The sequence below is a fragment of the Desmodus rotundus genome, chromosome 8 (assembly GCF_022682495.2).
Source record: "Desmodus rotundus isolate HL8 chromosome 8, HLdesRot8A.1, whole genome shotgun sequence".
Classification (NCBI taxonomy): domain Eukaryota; kingdom Metazoa; phylum Chordata; class Mammalia; order Chiroptera; family Phyllostomidae; genus Desmodus; species Desmodus rotundus.
In genome coordinates, this window is record NC_071394.1 from 15,927,928 (window position 1) to 15,948,029 (window position 20,102).

Here is a 20,102-nt window from a genome sequence, read left to right on the forward strand (position 1 = left end):
GTGATCTTTGATTCATTAATTTCTTGCTTTTTTATAGCTTCACTATACAGAGTATTCCTAAACAGTTTGTTTAGTTTTGCCTTGTTTGTATTAATAGATGTGAATGAACTAAAACATGGTATGTTCTCCTGTGTCTTGAATTATTTTATATATATGTGTATCTCGCACCATGATTGAGATTAGTCCATTCTTGAGTGAGCAGTTGTAATTTATTCATTTTCATTACTACATAGCATTTCATTTCATGGATAAAACATACATTTCTTTTCTGACTATTAACTCACAATTACATGGCTGTTTTCCTTGTGTGACAGTGGTGCCTCTCAATCATCTTTTAATTGTCTGCTCCATTAGAGTGGTCAGTGTGTCTTTTACTGTACCCCGCCCAGAATCATGCTCGTATATCCTTTTGGAATGGAGGAGCGGATCTTCAGTGTGGTCAACTGGCTTCATTATTCCGAGACAAAGTCAGGCTAGTTCTTCCTGTTGAACTTATCATGTAAAACCCACTCTGTTCCCCGAACCAGTTTGAATCTTACCTTTCTTACATACATTATACTTTTGATACTTACAGAGTATGATCCATGAGCAGCATGACAAGCAAAATTGGCCTTAATACCTTGTTAGAAATGTAGAAATGCAGGGTCTCAGAATCTCAGGCCCCTCTCCTGCCTAGTGTATCAGGTGATTGATAATATATTAATGTTTAAGAAGTACGGCTGCGGTTCATATTGATCTCTGACTTTTAAGATCCTCTTTACCTTTTGTTTTTAGCCTCCAGATGATGGCTTGTAGATGCTGTTTCCCAGTTTGGTTTAAGGGTAGTCTTTAAAGCAGAACCAAGACTTTTTTCCTTTTGGATAGAAGAAAACCCCTGTTTTATATTTTGTGCAGAAATGCCTCATGTTCAGTTTTGTTTTGAAGGTCCTTGTTGGGAGGGCGAGAATTCCTCCCTCTGTTTTAGTTCTTAGAGGTGGACTAATAATAAAACAATGAAATTGACACAAGGCAACATAAATTGCAGAAAAACCAATTTAATACCTGCACATAGGAGAATCACAATAGGATGCTCTGATCATAAAATGAGGCTCAAAGAGGTAATTGAACCAGACATCTTTTAATATTTTTTAGACAGACAACAAATTTGTGAAGAATTGACAGGACAAGAAGGTCAGTGCTCAGTAGAAAGGAATCTAAGCAGGGTTTGGGTATTCATTAGTGAGGAACCCAAACAAAGTTTGGGCTCAGCTAATAAATGGATACACCGCAGTAAATTGTTTACAGACGCTCTGGCTCTGGATCTCTTAGCTCTTGTGATAAGGTGGTCTCTCAGCTGTCCTGGAGCAGGGAGGGCACCTTTTACAGGGGAGATTTATTTCCTGCACTCAAAGAGACGGGGTGGGGGGGGGATGATGGGATGTCAAGGTGTGCTTTTGGCACTGGCTGCTTGTCAGGTAACCGTAGTGCAGAATAATCCATATGCCATTGTGGAGTCTTTGGGGGTGGCCTGCCTCGGACCACAGCAGCCTCTTTAGGGGAGAGGAGGTGAGTGATCACCTCCTGCGATTTCAGTGGTATATACTTTTTACACTGGCAAGCTGAAGAAGCCGTTTTAATTTATTAAACAATTTAATTAAACACAGCCATTACACTGGATACTCATGATACACAAATCAAATGGCAAAGAAGAGTATGCAGTGAAAAGAAACTCACTCTCCTGTCTGCCTTCAACCAACGTTTTCTCAGAGGCCCCCTCGGTTGCCCTTCGATGTCCCCTTCCCGGCCTGCTTTAGCAAGCATGCCTCTTGTTACAGAAGCAGAAACAAGCCCCCAGATCACCTGTAGACCTTATTTTTTATTTTAATTTTTTAAAAAGATTTTATTTATTTATTTTTAGAGAGTGGGACGGGAGGAAGAAAGAGAGGGAGAGGAATCCACTGGTCGCCTCTTGCACGCTCTTCAGTGGGGACCTGATTCACAGCCTGGTCATGTGCCCTGACTGGGAATCAAACCAGTGACCTTTCAGGCCGGTGCTCAGTTCACTGAGCCACACCAGCCAGGGGAAGATCTTCTAGTCATGCAGTTGCCCATGCTGCTGCTTTTTTGGAGGGGGTGGCATGGGGTGGGTATGTGCCAAATGAGTGAAGGGAGTCAAAGTTACAAACTTCAAGTTATAAAATAAGTATGTCTAGTCAGTATTGTAATGCATATTTCAAAGTTGCTAAGAGGGATCTTAAAAAAAAAAAGAAATATTGTGACTATATGATCACTTAGGAGATACCAAAAGAAGTCAAATTTAGAGAGAGAGAAAGTACAGTGGCGGTTGTGAGGGTCTGGGGGAGGGAAATGGGGGTTGTCCAGTGGGTCTACTCTAGTTTCAGGTTTGCAGGAAGAAAGTTCTAGAGATCTGTTGCACAGCAATATGAATATACTTAATATTACCGGACTATACACAAAAATTCTTAAGGTGGTAAATGTTACTTTTTTTTTTAAAGTAGCACTTACAAATATATGTAAACTATTAATTTTACAAAGATTTTGGGTTTCTGACTAAATTTTTTGGTCTCCTACTAAGGAGTTCGATGGAATTATTCATTTTTCTAGTTGCTGTGTGTCTTTGCGTTTACTCTCCAGAACTCGTGTTTCTGGAGAGGTGTGAGTGTGCGTGTATGTTTTAAGTGAAAAAACCCTAGAAGTAATATAGGAGGGTTGGGGTCTGGCCCTGTGGGCTGGGCTCCCCAAAGTACGCCAGAGCGGCAGGGGCTGGCCCGAGGCAGGGGTGCTGCAGTTGGGGGCTGCCAGACCTTGGTGGTCCACAGACGAACCAGAGGATGGGCACACCTCCCTGCCCCTTCCACCTGGAGCTGCTGGAGTTCGCGGTGTGCTGGCTGTCCAGGAAGCCGCTCAGATGCTTCTGAATTTCATAAACTCGATGTGTTAGGAAGAAGACAGCTTAGCTAATGATAGTTTTGAAATGTTTTGTTTGGTATGAGAAAGGAAAGAAATTTTGTTGCAGCTAAGCCTGTTTATCACTCATTTTATTTTAGAAAAATTACCTTCCAGGTACATGTGGGAAAATAGGCAGATTGTGTGTTGAATTGGTAAAGTAAAAACTTAATGTTACTGAATTACATATTGTTATCAATTAACATTTAATTGCAATTATACATTTATATGTTTGATTGCATCTTGTACTTTCTCATGGCTAATTTTTGTGATGAAGGCAGTGTTATTTTTGGTTAATTTCTTGAGGGTACATTGCCTTTCCCCCCTTTCCCATCAATTATTAGTTGATTTAAGTTTAAAATTGTGGACCATCAGTGAGCATTAGATCCAAGACAAAAATAATGAAATGTGCTCTTTCAACTGAAATACTATAGAGGTGATATTGATTAAGTGTATTGGAGCACTGTAACTAACCCCATATGTGTCAGGGGCAAAATATCTTTTTTTTTTTTTCCCTATTGAGGTTACTTAAAATTCTTTCATGTCAAAACTTAACAGCAATGATTTAAGTCCTGTTTATTATTTGACTTAGCCAGTTATGAAATGGAACCCCTATCCCACTTGAGCCATAAAATGTGTTAAATTTAAGACTAATGCTGCTGTCTGCTTTTTGAATTTACATTTTGGCAATAACTACCTTCTGTGTTCAGTGTTAGAAGAAATGATCTAGGCTTAACCAAATAAGAAAACTGCCAGGTTCACAGATCCGTCATTGAAAGGTGCTGGAATTCAGTGAAAGTCCAGGTACTGATTGTACAAAATATGCAAAGGGGAGGCTCTGGCATTGCAGTTTCTTTGAGACTAAAATTTCACAGTGATAGCTATTCTTTGACGGGGACGGCTGTGAGAAGTTCAGGCTGTGGACCTTCCCTCCTGATCTGTAAAACTGGAGTAAAGCCTGCTAGCAATCACGTGTCCTGCCTGCTGGCCACCTGGCCAGCAACTGGTGTAGCTGGACTTCGTCTGTTCATTGCCGACCTTTAAGGAACTCTTGAAGTGGATCTGGTCTGTGTTTTTAGCAAGGGTAACGATGTTTCTTAGGAAATGTGCACACACACATGCTTAGATACATGTGCACACATACATGTACATATGTATAAATGTACACACGTGCACAAGTCTGTTTAATCTCACTTGACTTTTGAATACATATTTTAAAAGTCTTGTCCTGAAACCCTTTGGTAATGGCTGTTAGATAGCTGTAGGTCTGTATGACTGGTAATTGTTAACAAAAATAAAAGTTTGGTGTCAGGTGGTTGATTTTTACTGTCTTTAATTCAGTTACATCCTCTGAGGAATAGACTCTGAGCTTTGTGGGGAGACAAGTCTCAGTGCCATGAGGGTACCTTTCATGTTCTCGTCCCTCAGTAAGTGGTTGCGGGATGGATGAATGGATGAGTCAGTGAGCTTAGGTGAATTGCTTATTGTAATAGTGGTAGTTGTAACTATTTACTAGGAGCTAACCTTTACTGAGGATTCCATATGCACTGTGTGCTAGGTACTTTGGGTGTATTAATTCGCAGTAATGCTGTACGTAAGTACTGACTGATCTCTAGCGGAGGTAGGGGAGGCGAGGGTAGACAGGGTAACTTGCCTAGGGCCACGGAGCTGGCCCTCAGACTCTCTTGGATTCCAGTGCCTGGCCTCTCAACAGCTGTGCTATAGGATTTGTGTTGTACAGGCCAGAGATTCATATTTGTGTATATACTCATAAGAATTAATGTTAAGCTTTTACTAAAGTTATCTCTCTCACTTGAACATTATTTTTTTCACAAATAAAAGTTAATTGTAGAGTTGTAGTGTTCTCGAAGACAAGCGGAAAATAGCAAATCCAGGTTTGAGCGTTGGAGCTTTAGCTGGGCTCACTCACGGGTCAGTAATTCACTGTTTTACCTCTGTCTAACGGAGCTTCTTATTTAAAGTGGACGCCTGCTGCTGAAATTATTTTTATTCCTGTAACAGAACAATGTTCAGAATAAAATCCAAACAGAACAGTGGGCTGACCCCAGCGTAGGAGTTTTTTATAGAAACAGTAAGGGGTCGTAGAGAAACCTGTGGGGTTGGTGCTCACATCTATTGATTTAATAATCTATTGATAATTTTGAGAGACTGCCTATCAGCGACATAAATTCAGAAGTGTTTGATTATGAAATCTAAATGGTCAACTTCTGGAGTTGGGAGAAAACTGTCTCCCTGCTTATGTTACAAGCTCTATGAACCAGGGCTACCAAAAAGTGTTACTGGTCTGTACGGGATAAGCACAGGATTGAGGGGGAGTATTCAGAACCTTTTATAGCAATTTGATATTGCTGTGATGGCCAAGAGTGTGATCTCTGGGCTTGTTGTTTTTCTGTTTTTCACTAAAATACTGGTCTGTCTTGGACTGGAAGAAGATGAGTTCTTCACCACTGATACCTTGAGAAGCACTGTAGTAAATGATTTTCATACCTATTTTAGCTAATAGCATCTTCCTATAATCAGAGTTTCAACTTTTAATAGAGCCATATCTAAAAGACTTGTGATCACAAAATACTCAGTTTACTTTTTATTAGTTTCAGTGGTAAAATGTTCCAGTACTTTCAGCATTTCTTTTTCTGTGAGCCGTGTAAAAAGATGAGCAGATAGGTTCAGCCTGTGTTTACTCCAGTTGCTCAGGACAGGTTTCGGTCTCAGCATTCTCTGTGAACGCAGCTGTCTTTGTAAAGGACGGTTAAAAATGATAGCTGGTACCGTTTAAAACTGCTGTATCCCTAGTCGTTTCACCCGGGCTTTCAGCAGATCCTCTTACGTGTGTTACAGGGACAGTGGAAACCTGCCGCTTCTCATGGCGAAGATTTATTCCTGTCGTCAGTTTGCACAAAGTTTGAATTGATGTTTTGCTGATTTACAGTTGGCTTAGGTTAGGCTTCTTCTCTTAAACAGATCTCTCTGCGTGTTGAAAACTAGTCTGTATGCCCAGAAGTTACTTCTCTTCCCTTGGTTGTGTGAACATAGGCATATTTTCTGGTAATTTATATGTGTGCGCAGCAACAAATGTGAATGGAGTTGAAGAGTAATCATATCAACAAGAGATTAGAATTTAAAGTCAGCCAGTGCCCAGGCTTATAGTGTCTGGGTTTTCTCTTTTTCTCCTTTCAAAGCCACTTACTCACTCATACACTTTAACATGCCCAAAAGAACATGCTAAAATGAAGATATATTCACATCACTATGTCAACTCAGCAGTAATGTCAAAAAAGGAAATTACATTTGTTCTTGGTGAAATTACATGCAGCAAATTGCAGTGATTGCTGTATTTAAAAATATTTTCCTTTTATTTTTTTATCTGATGTTTTTTGAATTAATAACAAATACATGCTTACTATAAATAGGTAATGCAAAAATTCATAAAAGAAATGTCCTTCCACACTATTCTTGTACATACAAAAATAAAAGCATAACTGCATGTATATAATAGGTTTTTAATATTTAATAGTATGAATTTTTTTAATCCTCACCTGAGGATATGTTTTACTGATTTTAGAGGGAGAGGGGAGAAGAGAGGAGAGAGACATCAGTGTGAGAGAACATCGATCAGTTACCTGCCATATGCACCCTGATGAGGGATCAAACCCACAACCTACCTATGTGCCTGGACCAGGGATCGAACCCACAACCCTGTGGTGCATGGGACAATGCTCCAACCAACTGAGCCACCCGGCCAGGGCTATTACTGGTTTTAAAGCTCTTTCTAACCCTTTGTTATGGGCCTCTGGGAATCTGACAAATGCCACGGGCTTCTGCCACCCCCTAGAAAATGCCTGTAAATACATAGACACATAATATTGGATGTGACTTTTAAGAGGTTTGTGGCCTTCAGGTCTGAATATTCACTTTTAATGCTTATACACTTTTGAGTATACTCGTTAATGTAGAACTTTGAGTGAAGTGGATTTTTTCTTTTAACCATGTCTTTATCGGTAGTAGAGGGTTAAACACTTAAACATTTATCCATTTTTCTAGTGAATTTTTCATAGCCGATTTTTCTAGGCAGCTTATCTATTATGTAATGACATTAAATTCTAAAGTACATTAAAATAATAGAAAAATTGTAAATGTTATACTTTTGACTTCTAAAATGATACAATTTAACTTGATTACCTAGGGCTGTTGTAAACTTGAGTTGCTATAAATTTGTGTTTGTATACAGATATATAAGATATATTATACATAATGTAGGGATATAATATAGGAACTATCTAGTTTCTTACAGCATTTCGAGGGATTCTTGAACTCTGAAACTGAGAATGAAGTTGGGATTGGTTGCACCTACGAATTATATCTTCATCAGGCAGACCTTCAAGTATGCATAGTTTTTTAGAGTTCAAGTATATTCATACACAATAAAATCCACTCATTTTAAATGTACAGTGTGATGCACCGGGGTAGTTTTAAATAAGTATATGATTTCCACCACATCGTGATGTAAAATAAGGGCTTTCTCACCTAAAGGAGTGCGTGCCCTTTGGTCAGTGCCCTCCCCTTCCCTTGGTCCCAGGCCACCACTTTCCAGGTTGCCTTTTCTAGAATTCCATACGAATGGAAGACACAGAAGACAGCATTTTGACTTCTACTGAGTATAATGTTGAGATTTTATCTCTGACATTGCGTTGGTATTTGATAGAACTTTGGATTGCATTTAGTTTTTGGCTACTTTGAATAATGCTACTATGAACATTTGTGAATGTCTGTGTGGATTTTTTTTTTTTAATTTCTCTTGGGTAAATCTAGGAATAGGAATTTGAGTCATGCAGGAAGTTTATGTTTAACTATAAGATACTGAAATGATCGTTTTTTACCTTTCCACCAACAATTTTTATGGAGCTTTAGCTTTTTGGAAAGGTCTCAGTTTCCACTTCCTGGATTCCGACAAGCTTAAGACCCTGTCTCCTGACCCAGGACGGAGATTGGGTTGCAACCCAGCTACTAGCTCTTGGGGATTATATGTTAAGTCTGATGTTCCTTTGCTCACTGCTGCATTAACTCACAGAGATAATGCTTGGATTGTGAGTTTCTTCATCGAGCTTGGTTGGCCCTCTATTTAAACATTTTAGAAATGCAGTTTGTTCAACATTTCTACATGTGCACAGGAATAGGTGGGGTTAAAGTACTTTGAACTGGCATATTGCAAGGCCTAAAAGTTTCAGGTATATTTCTTAAATAATTGGCTTTTTAATTCTGAATTTTTAAAAGTTGCTACCTTTATTAGAGGAATTTTAGGTGGCAGCTTCATGGATATAAAGTTCACCAGGTGAATATTGACCCTGATGCTAGTATTAAGAGATATTATTGGTGATTAAAATCCATAGTAAACCTTTTCTGAAAGGACTTTATTAATATACTGTGCTTCTTAATTCATCAACAGAAATTGTATAAAATTGCTAGTCTTGAATTATATGTTGATATCTTACATAGTTGTTTTTGCCAGTAGATAGGGTTTATTCTATAAAGCAGTGATTTTGGTAAAAACATGAAAATGTACTACTCCAATCTAGTGTTCATCCATCCCTAGGCCTTTTTGTTCCCCTAAAATGTAACTTGTGTACTTTATGAAAAGCAAATACTAGCATATTTATTTAAACTAGAGGGTCTGGCAGAAGTAAGGCCTGCTTGAGTGTGGTTGGCAGAGTAATAATATGGGTGTGATAATTTATAGTTTTAATTTGAAAATTTCACTTAAAATGTCATATAGTGTGCTTGAGTGTGATATTGTTATGTTACAGAATTACATGCTTATGATTTTGTAATAAAATATTTTATAATAAAAAAGGCGTTATTTGTGCTGGACCCTGTGTTATTTGAAATCCATAGTTGACATATAAATTCTTCACCCAGGTCTTCACAGGGCTGACTGCTTGTTCTTTAGTTGTCTGCCCAGGTATTATCTCAGAAAGAGGGCTTTCCTGGATCATACTCTTCAAGGTTACTTCTCTGGTATTCCCCTTTTTATTTTCTTCATAGCATTTCACAATCTGTAATCATATTAATTTTCATAATTGCCATTCTAGAATGGTGGTTCTTGAAGGGTGAGCATCCCCAACATGCTTAATAAAGGGTCTCCGAGGTGAAAACTGTTTTTATCATATATTTAAACACTATTTGTCGTTTTTACCCTCATACTTTTGTTAGTGTTTAGCAGAGGTTTCCAGGTGCTACATGGTGTATGATATAGAAGATTTAATGCAGAAGTAGGTATGACAATTCAATCAATACCTTCTCTTAAACTAGACATAAATAGGGTTAAAAAAAAGTAAAACACTGAGATCTGTCTTGATTAAATTTTTTTTTTGAAAATGTAAATGTTTTACAAAAATGTAAAGCAATGCCAATTTTATATCCAGATTCAGTTTTTTTGTTTTGGAAAACATTTTTCATAAAAATAAAATTTATGTTAGCATGTAATGCATTTATTATTGTTTAAAGTAAATATTTTGAACATTTTTCAGTTTGAATTTCTAATGCATAAACATCAGTATAAAAGTTCTTTGAGATCCTCACTAATTTTTAAGAGTGATAAAGGGCCCTATGACCAAAAAGTTTGAGACTTGCTGTTCTAAAATACGAGCCCTGTGATATCAAAGACCTGGTTTAGTGTTTGGTTTAGTTTTGTTTTCCCAGGGCCTGGCAGGGGTAACTGGCCTTACAAATCACTAACGAGAAAATATCTGGATGAATGGATTAAAGATTGAACAAAGTAATTTGAAAATAACAGAATTCTGGTGATTCTGGGCAGGGCTTCCAAACCTTTCTGTAGTAACTGATTTTTGCAGACATCATATTTGATAGAAAATTACTCCAAGGCATCAGATGGCATAACTTTTATTTCGTCTAGATTTAAATTGTTCGCTAGTGTGGATTTGAAAGTTTTTGGTATGATTTTATTAGAAAGGTCTTGGAGATTCTGCTAAATGTTCTTACTTAGGGAGGATGAAAGATTTTATTCATCATGCTTATTAACTCAAAGTTTCGGTTTATTGACTGCTGGTATATAGTTAGTTTGGATAGTTTAGATTATTTGTTTTTTATATTAACAATACTAAAAATACTTTCCATCTTAGAAGGGAAACCCTTTCTTGCTTGTAGTTTTTTTAAAAAAAGCCTGACAGTTTATGTTCATCAGCAGATGAGTGGAGAATGTTGGACCTTCCAACTATGGAACATTTATATGGTGGAATACTACTCACCTGTGAAAAAGAAGAAAGTTTAACCCTTTGTGACAATGGGTGGACCTGGAAACATTATGCTAAGTGAAATAAGCCAGTCAAAGAACGACAAATACCACATGACCACTCATGTGGAGTCTAATGAACAAACTAAACTAACAGGGAAAATGGGGACAGACTCAAAGAGAACAGGATGACAGCTAAGTGGTAGGGGGAGGGTAGGGGGTGGAGGGATTGAGCAAAAAGGAAAAAGTACTCATGGACATGGATGACAGTGTGGTGATTGCTGGGGGGAGAGGGGTGTAAAGGGACAAAATGGTAATGGAAAAAATCCAGTTAAAGAAAAGAAGCCTGACACTATAAAATAGTAAGTTGTTGGTTGGGCGTTGTTGGGCAAAGTGAAAGGCTTTCTGTTCTTGCCCGGTCAGGGCACATGCCTGGGTTGCAGGTTCAACCCCTGGTCAGGACGGATTCCAGAGGCAACTAACCGATATTTCTCTCCCTTTCTTTCTTCCCCCCTCCCTAAATAAAATGTTAAAAAAATAAAATAAATTACAAAATAATCTGCTCTTTTAGATTGTCTGCACTGAATAGTGATAATAGAAACAACTGGTTCCTCTGGTGCTGCGGTCCCCAACATTTTCTGCACCAGGGACTGATTTTTCTATCGAGGGGTGGGGCGGAGCAGGGTGGCTGGAACAGGAGGGCGGAGCTCAGGGGAGCTTCCCTCTCTGCCTGGTGACTAACAGGCCATGGACTGGTATTGGTCCACAACCCAGGGTTTGGGGACCCCTGCTCTAGGGTAATTTCGGCAGACAGGACATCTGGTTACTATCTTGCAAGTTGGGATTCCTTGCTAAGATCCACCCAACCTGAGAATGTGTGAACCTCAGAAAGCTGGGAGGCAGCTGTAAAGACAGCTAACCTGTTCATAGAGCAATACTCCGCAGGGCAAACCAGGCAGGTTCATAAGCATTTAGACTCTGAAAATGACAGTTTTGGAGATTTGGAGAATTTGGTAATTTAATGTTTTGCTGGTTGGTTTCTGTCCCTTGATGTGTAATTTATGGAAAAATCTTCATTTACCCACGGATTCATAGGACAAAGGAGACTGGTCAGCATTAGTTTATCAGCAGTCTTGAATACGAAGTCAAGCCACAAAGCACAAGTGTCTGCTGCAGAACCCTCGCGTGCTTCTCAGATGGAAGGCTGGCATTACTGTGCTCTCGTCAGTGGAGATTCTCCCTAGTAGGGCTCGAGTACCTCTTACTAGGGGGTGATGTTTACGCATTTACAAACAAAATAATTCACTCTTGAGCCTGTATTTCTCAGTGCACTCACTTGTAAACAACACAGGGAGTCTTAAAATAGGAAGGGGAAGTTGTGGTTTACTCAGTTCTGTACATTATCATCACCTGAGGAGTTTACAACAAACCAAAAAAGCAAGGCTGGTCCATACTCCCTCATTAAAAGTTAGAATGAACTAGAACAATAGAATCACCTGGAGAATCTAAAACTAAAAATTGGGAGATACAACCCCTTCCCTCCAAAAAACCAAAACCAAAGTCAAAAAGTCAATGTAGGAATCCCAGCCCAAATCAGTTAACTCTGAGTTTCAGAGGGTGGATTCAGGCACCAGTCTTTTTTGTTGGTTTTGTTTGGTTTTGTTTTTTAAATACTGATGACTCTCATATGTAGTCAGGGTAAGAACCCTCTTCGCTTACATGTTTAAGAAAGCTCCCCAGGCCACTTTGATAAGCTGAGAGTGAGTGTCGTTACAGAGCTGAGTGCGTGGGGTAATTTATGACACTTAGAAACAAAGTACCGTATAAGAGCATGTTTTTGTTTTGGAGAACTATTAAGCTTTCCCTGTATCTGTTTTTAAGTAAGAACAAGGAGCTAATTAATTAAACAGGATTAATTAAAAGTGTATCAGCACTGTTTTATGGACAGAGACATGATTGGTTGGAGGGAGAAAAAAGCATGACAAAAATGGGACTTTTGCGGTGGAACATTCCCATCTTGTGGCTTGTGAGAATAATGCTGGTGATGATTAAAAGCTGTATTGCATTCTTGCAGCTAATGAAGGTTTCCTGTTGATGCTGCTCGACTTCCAGTGATCAGGGCAGAAAAATTTGACCTCCAGCTCCTTTCCCTATAGCCTGGTCTTGCTCCCTCACCCTGTAATTGGACACCGAACACCTGCCTGCTTCTGCAACCCAGTTTCAGGGATTTCTTTCAGACCTGTTGCCACTGCATTCTGTCTGGTTTAGCCTTGTTGTCATAAACATATGGGACATCTAAAGTTACTCAGTTATCGAGCAGTACTGTGGAGTCAAAGTCAGATCTCACCTTTCTGATTTAGTCTGTGTTAGATTCCCTGTTTCCTCATCTGTCAGATAAGTGGGGAAATAATATTACTGGCTTCACAGAGTAGTTCTAGGAATTAATTGAGTCATCGAATGTACTTAGTGGAGTGCTTAACATATCATAAGTGATTGATAAAAGTTTACCGTTCATTCCATCAGCAAATAGGTTATGGGTATCTTTTATGTGCCCAGACCTAGGATGGGTGTTGTAGATGTAAAACATCTCTTCATGAGCAAAACATTGGTTCTATCACTGAGAAATGCCAGTAACGTATGGAAGGTTTTTATGTATATAGTAAATTCCTGGTTATTTAGGATATCAAAAGCCCTGTATGTCAATTAGTTGATCAGGAATTTCCTTTTGACATGTACTCTCAAGTTTGTCATGTAGTTCTACTACATTATTTTTGAACAAAAGAATAGAGATTTTAGTGTGTATGTAGGAAATAGGAAGGCCGTAAAATGTCAAAATGAAGAATGAGTCAGCTTAGTTTTGACCAAAAGTATTTTTTTCCTGAATGCTTTATCCCATCAGATTACATTCGAATGGCTACATCATACATATTCTAGTTGGAAATTATTTTAATGGTCATCAAGCCTTTTCTGAAGGCTTTCTGTTTTGGACAGCTAATAAATGCTAGAGAGAATTCATCCTTTTTTAGTGTTTTGTATTGTTATTCTATTTCTCTTGTCTCAATTTTTCCCCCTTTGCCCTCCTCGCCCAGCCCATGAGAATTCATCCTTAAAATTGAAAACTTCTTTTCTGAAACCATCACCTCTGGTCCTAAGTTTGCTTTTCTAAGTAAGACACATCCTCCAGTGCCTCACTGTTTGGGAAGAGCTCTTTGTGATGGACTCTCCTTGAAGGGAGATTTTAATTCCTTGAACTGCCCTCCTCACAGGGTTTTAAGCTTTCTCTCCTCTAATTACCCTGTTCTGTGCGTACTCATTCGCATTGATTGTCTTTACCAGGTAGTAACCCTCTGTGCTTTTCCCGTCTCTCAGTTGGGTACTGTTACTGGTAAGCTCTCTTTGGCCATGGTAGAGAACCGAATCAGCCATGCTGCAAGGTGAGATAATTTCTCCTGGAGCATGGGACTGCTGTTGGTGCTGATAAAGGATGCATTGACTTTGTGGGCAGGCATATCAGGCTGCTGTGCTGTTTGGTTACATTGTCCCCTTCCCCAATCTCTTTAACATTCATTTTTGTTATTAGAGTTGAGGCAGTGTTAAACAATGATAACTTGATTTTTTAATTTAATAATAATTTTCCTACTTTTTTTTTTTTTAAACAAAAGAAGGATTTGGGGGGGAGGGCTGGCATCTTCGTGAAACTATGCTGTGTCCTGGTCATCAATACTCCTTTTTGCACACCTGGGAGTCAGCTGTTTAGGAGTCAGTTTTAGAATTTGTCTGAATTTCTACACTTAGTTCATCTGTTTTCTAGCATCTCTCATTTACTTTGATTTGAACAGTGGTTCAGTGATTCCATTAATAGCGTCAAGTAGCCAGGAACCTAAGCAACCTAGGCAAGTTGATAGGTGTCTTTGTAATAATTCTTTATTAGTTTTGTTTATCCTTTCTTACTAACTCATGTTTCTTCTGTTTTTTAAGTGTGAACATAATTGTCCTTGACAAAGAGGTAAGTTGAATAGGAGTTAAATAGTTTTGCTTTCTTTTTGTTGACAAAATCAGTACTGCGGATCATTTATTGAGCATTTATTATATGGCACACCCTGTACAAAGTATTTACGTACATTGCCTCATTTTCAGTAATATCAACAGTGCCATGACATAGCTCCATTTTGCAAATTAGCAGTCTAAGGCTCATGAGGAATAAATAGCCTTCCCAAGGGCTCGGCTAGGAAATGCTGGAGAGCTGGAGCTCACACCCATACCTCTGTGACTGTTCCCCTTTGTATGTTTCCAGAAATGGAGAGGTCTTTGACACAGCAGCCTGTGCGGTTTGCGCACTTCCTTGGCATTCCACAGTGCTGAAGGGCTGCCAGTCTCATCAGTTGGTGGTCTTTCACATTAAGCTCTTTTCCCTGCTAACTACTTGCTGTCTTTATGAGGTCTGGATCTTGAGGGTGTGAAATCATTTTGTTGTAAAGTATTCATCACAAAGTCTTTGCTTCACATCTATCACTAACTTAATGTTTTATTTATTGAGTTACTGATAGGAGTATCATTTCCCTGTTTTTAAGGTGTACACTCAAGCTTTGGAGCTTGACTGACTTTAAATCTTGGCTCTACTGCTTCTTGGGTGTGTGACCCATAGTCATTTATTTAATTTCTCTTTGCTTCCGTTTTCTTATTTGTAAAGAAGAATATAGTAATACCTTTCTCTTAAAGTGATTGTGAGAATTACATGAGTCAGTAATACATGTAAAATAATTAGAATATTGTCTGACATATAATGTTCAATAGTTGTAACGTGTTGTCATTCATTAACTGGTTATTGATGATTGATTTTTATCAATAATGTATTCGTTTAAATGAAACAGTAGTCAGTAAAATACTAATTATCATTTTGTTTGACTTTTTCCCTCTGAGAACTTTTTATTATGTTTTAGACTATGTTGACCTTTAGTCTTCAGGCCAGGAGCATGTACTAAATAATTATATTACTACTTTTAATAAATACTATGTGCCAAGCACTATTCAAAGCACTTGATGAATATTAATAACTGCACGTTGTAGGAATTTTTATTAATGATTACTGTTACTGTGAACTTTTAGAATGATTGCCTGTTCAGCCATGCAGTGGTTACCTCCTTATCTTCATGGAAGTGTTAAAGGAGAGAGTAATGTAAGAGTTGGGTATTCCATTAGAGGTGACTTGGTGCATCCTTCTGGTTGAGAAAATTACGGGGTGCTGGAGTCTCGGCTCTCTTTGTGTTCTCTGTTGCTGGTCAGCTCCCTCTTGGGTGCACGTTCCTGTCGTTGCTTCCTCTGACTGATGAGGTGCTCTGTTCGTGAACCGCCTCGAGAGGTTGGAACTTATCGGGAACAGCTCTGCGTTCAGGCATTAGATAATTGAAGTCTTATTTCTGCCTTATTGATGGTTCTACTATGTCAAGAAATTGTCTTCCTGCAAACAAAGGTTAACAGGGTCACTTCTGTAATAACCGCAGGTTGAGGTGCTATTGGTTGATTTGACTGGAAGAACTCCTGAGACCTTCAGGGAGCCTTGACCTGAAAGGCATTGGTGCTGTACGTGAGTGTTTTGACATATCTTCAGACTCTGAGGGTTTCACATGTACTTTCAGGCTGTGTGTGCTCTCCTGTTTGTGTGAGGGTAAAGAAGTGATTTGTAGGAAACTTAATTAGTCCTCTGATAAGATTTTGTGGGGTCTTGAAACCCATTAGTATGAATTATTATTACTATTTTTTTGAAATAAAGGAAATGTAAACTATAAGAATAGTGTTTAAGCTCACTTCTGTATTTTCTTTTAGGTGGTATTAAAGATAATCAAACATTATCAAGAGGAAGGACAAGGAACCGAAGTGGTTCAAGGAGTGCTTTTGGGCCTGGTTGTAGAAGATCGGCTGGAAATCACCAACTGCTTTCCTTTCCCCCAGCACACGGAAGACGATGCTGAGTTTGATGAAGGTAAGGCTTCTCATCTCAAATGTGTCTTTGCAGTGTGCACACCTGGTTATTAACATAATTCGCACCAGACCATGTGATCATGAATACAATTCTCATCCCAACATTTGATATCCGTTACTGGGAGGGAGCCTGTCGACCTAGCCTAGGTCACTTGATTTCTGAGTTTCTTGAAAAAACTATAAAATTCTCTGACATGCGAATGTAGATTAAAGACTTCATTAGTTTGGCCTTTACTAATTTGGAATTTGTGATTCCCATTTTAGTAATTCGGATAGGGGCTGTACTGATGCTGACCTTCCCGTTATGAAATCCGCTTGCCAAATAACTGACATTGTGAAGGACAGGGATCATGGTTACGTGTGCAGCATCCATTTTCTTCTATGATATTGTGACTTACTGTTGTTGAAGAGATGAGTTACCTACTTCAGAATGAGATTCTGTTCAAGCATTTTATTTTTGTGCAGCTCACCAAGGGTGAGAGCGGTTTTCTAAATGATTTTTTGAAGAATCGAGCTGAAAATATGTTCTTATTTGTTTGAACTCTCAGGGCTTATTTTCTATATATCTTACTTTGTTTATTGTGGTAAAAACACAAAAACTTACTTTCATAGCCAATTTTAACTGTGCTGTGTGGTAGTGTTAACTATATGCAGGTTGTTGTACAAGAGATCTTTACTTTTTCATTTTGTGAAAACTGAAACTCTGCAGCCCTTGACCAGCTTCTCCCTTTTCCCCCCTCCCCCAGCCTCTGGCAAGCACCATCCTACTTTCTGTTTCCAAGAGTTTGACTGCTTTAGATAGATACCTTGTATACGTGGAATCATGTGGTATTTGTCTTTTCGAGACTGGCTTATTTCACTTAATGTTCTCAAGGTTCATCCATGTTGTAATACATGACAGGTTTTTCTTTTTTTTCTTTTTCTTTTTAAAGGCTGAGTAGTATTCCATTGTGTCTAAATGCCACATTTTCTTGATCCATTTATCTGTTGGTTATTTCGGTCTCTTGGCTATTTCAAATAATGATGCAAATATCTCTTCAAGGTCCCACTTTCAATTCTTGGATATATACCCAGAAATAGGATTTGTTGGATCATATGGTAGTTCTATATTTAACTTTTTAAAGAACTTTTCCCCTAACAGTGCTTAAAGGTTCTAATTTTTCCACATCCTCATCAATACTTGTTATTTTCCATTTTTTATGACTTATTTGGAGAAATGTCTATTTAAATTCTTTGCTCATTTCTTAGGATTTTTGTTGTTTTTGTTGAGTTGTATGAGTTCTTTATATATTGTGACTCTTAACCCCTTGTCATTTATATGGTGTGCAACGGTTTTCTCCTATTTCATAGATTGCTTTTTCACTCTGTTGATTGATTCCTTTGCGGCATAGAAGCTTCTTAGTTTGATGAAATCCATTTTGTCTATTTTTGCTTTTGGTATAATATCTAAGAAATCATTGTCAGACCAATGTTTTGAAGCTTCTGTCCTATATTTTCTTCTAGGACTTTTACACTAGTACCACCCTGCATTGGTTACTATTTCTTTGTATTATGTTTTGAATTCAGGAAGTGTGAGGCCTCCATCTATTATTTTCTTTCTTATGATTATTTTGGCTATTTAGGGTCATATGAGATTCCACATGAATTTTAGGATTTTTTTTCTATTTCCACAAACAAATAGTTTTGGGATTTGGATAGGGATTGTATTGACTCTGTAGTTCACTTTGGATAATATGGACACTTTAACAACATTACATCTCCCACTCCACGAACACAGGAAGTGTTTCTATTTGTGTCTTTACCTTTTTCTAGCAGTGTTTTATGGTTTTCAGTATACAAGTGTTTTTGACTGTGTGGTTAAATTTATGTTTAAATATTTTATTTGATTTGATGCTATTGTGAGATTAAAAAAATTCCTTTTAGGCATTTATTTTCTACATAACTTTCTATATACCTTTTAACTTGGATAAAGTGTTACTTATGTCATCATCCTCTTAGTACCTTAAACATATAATAAGACACAGAGTATATTCTTGCTAAAGGTTAGTACCTTGAAAATGCAGTTTGGTCTATAAAAATCATTTTTTCATTGAAGTAATACCTCTAGCAACTAACCAAGGCTGTTTTATTCTAGGCATTTGAGTATTTTGTGCAGTATGTGTCTTTTTTATTTTTCTTCCTTTTTATTGTGGTAAAAACACGTAACATAAAATTTAACTGGTCAAAGGCGCCCTCTTTTTTCTGAACTACAGTGATATTTCATCTGAACTGTAGTGCCATAGGATTGAGGTTGGGATTTCTCTGTAGTCCACTCTGGCAGCGTTAGGAAATCTCTCTTTCTGTATTTCTCAGCATATCTGGAGATAATTGTATTGCAGGAGTAACTGTTTCAGAGCTAGAAGACAAGAGGAGAATGGGCTAGGGATTGCTAACACAGTTTTTATTGGTTTTTCAAGTGAGGAATCGGAGAGGTTTGCTTGAAGCCACTTACTCTCAGTTACTTAGATAAGTGGTACAGTTGGGCGCAGAATCCATTCATGGGCAGTTTGTGTTACACAGTTTTCTTATGTAATTAATTTTGTTTTATAAAATTCTCAATTTAGAATATGGGCAAGAAACAATGTTCAGTGAAATTACAGTAGGTGAACAAAGCAAACTGTATTACTAATTTTAGATCTCAAACGTTGGAAGCTAACTTCTCTTGTGGGCTTGAGGTGATTGACCAATATACTATTTCATTAACATGTACTTTAAGAAGCTCATTAAAAATGTTTTAATAACACTGAGGAGAAATATCAATTTAGCTTTAAACAGTAAAAAAATTGCTGGACATTGTGTGTTGCGTACTAAATGTGCATTGCCTGTAATCAGTTGCTACTCTGCACAGTTGAAGGTTTCACTTGTTTAATTTTCCAGATCAGAAAACTGATGCTCAGTAAGACAAATAGCTATCACTTAACTGGGATTTGGGAACAGGGATTGAAGTTCATGGTTGCCTGGTTCTATATCTCAGGATTTTCTTACTGTATGGTGCTGCTTTTAGATACGTAGTGAAGTGGAAGCCACTGATTAAAGGGTATTAAGCGCGGAGCATCACTTTCCTGTATCCAGGATCATCTTTTTGGGTAAAACAACTAAATATGTTTAAAATTAAAAAAAAAATTTTACTGATTTTTAGAAGGGGGGGGGTGGTTGATTTGTTGTTCCATTTATTTATGCATTTATTGGTTGCTTCTTGTGTGTGTCCTGACCAGAGCTTGAACTGCAACCTTGACATATTGGGATGAGGCTCTAGCCAATTGAACTACCTGGCCAGGGCTAAGTTTGTTTTTCGTGACCTATTTTCAGAGTTAGTAGGATTTGCCATTTTTCTTATTATACATTTGAAAGATTAAAGATAACACCGTCTGTTTCTTCATTCCTTATGTAGTAATCTTGAATTTAAGCTGTGTCACTTAATCCATTTATTTATCTGAATGGGCATTAGTATGTAGTCACTATTAGATTTATATCAAATCTAGGTAAGAGCTAAATTTTTCTATTATATGGGTATATCCTAGATTAGAATAATTTTGCATGTTATGCTAAAGGTCCATTGTTTTGCTTACTGCTTTTCCATGATTTTATGCCTGTTCAAACTAAATTTTTCAGGGAAGGATTTTTTATTGTTGTTGAGCAAGCACCAGGCTAGCACTTAATATTTATTTTCTCATTGATTCTCATCTCCCTGTGAGAGAAGCACGTGTACTGGCTCCATTTTACAGGTGAGGAACTGAGGCCCAGAGAGGTGCCAACCTTCTTAAGGCTTCCAGCACCAGCTAGCCCACCAGGTCTCTCTGACTTTAGGGAAGGATCTTTTTTCTGCCTTCTCCCTTATGGAAGTAAAATACTCAAAAATATTTCATAATTT

The 20,102-nt window shown here is 38.0% G+C and overlaps 1 protein-coding gene across 1 annotated transcript in view; it reads left to right on the plus strand.

Annotated features, from left to right (window-relative positions):
- The window catches only part of EIF3H (eukaryotic translation initiation factor 3 subunit H), an 86,259-nt gene that overhangs the window by 2,754 nt on the left and 63,403 nt on the right, over positions 1 to 20,102 (plus strand). The window contains exon 2 of the mRNA XM_024572035.4: positions 16,037 to 16,193. Within this exon, the coding sequence (XP_024427803.1) occupies positions 16,037 to 16,193 (157 nt within the window). The remainder of the gene's footprint in view (positions 1 to 16,036; positions 16,194 to 20,102) is intronic.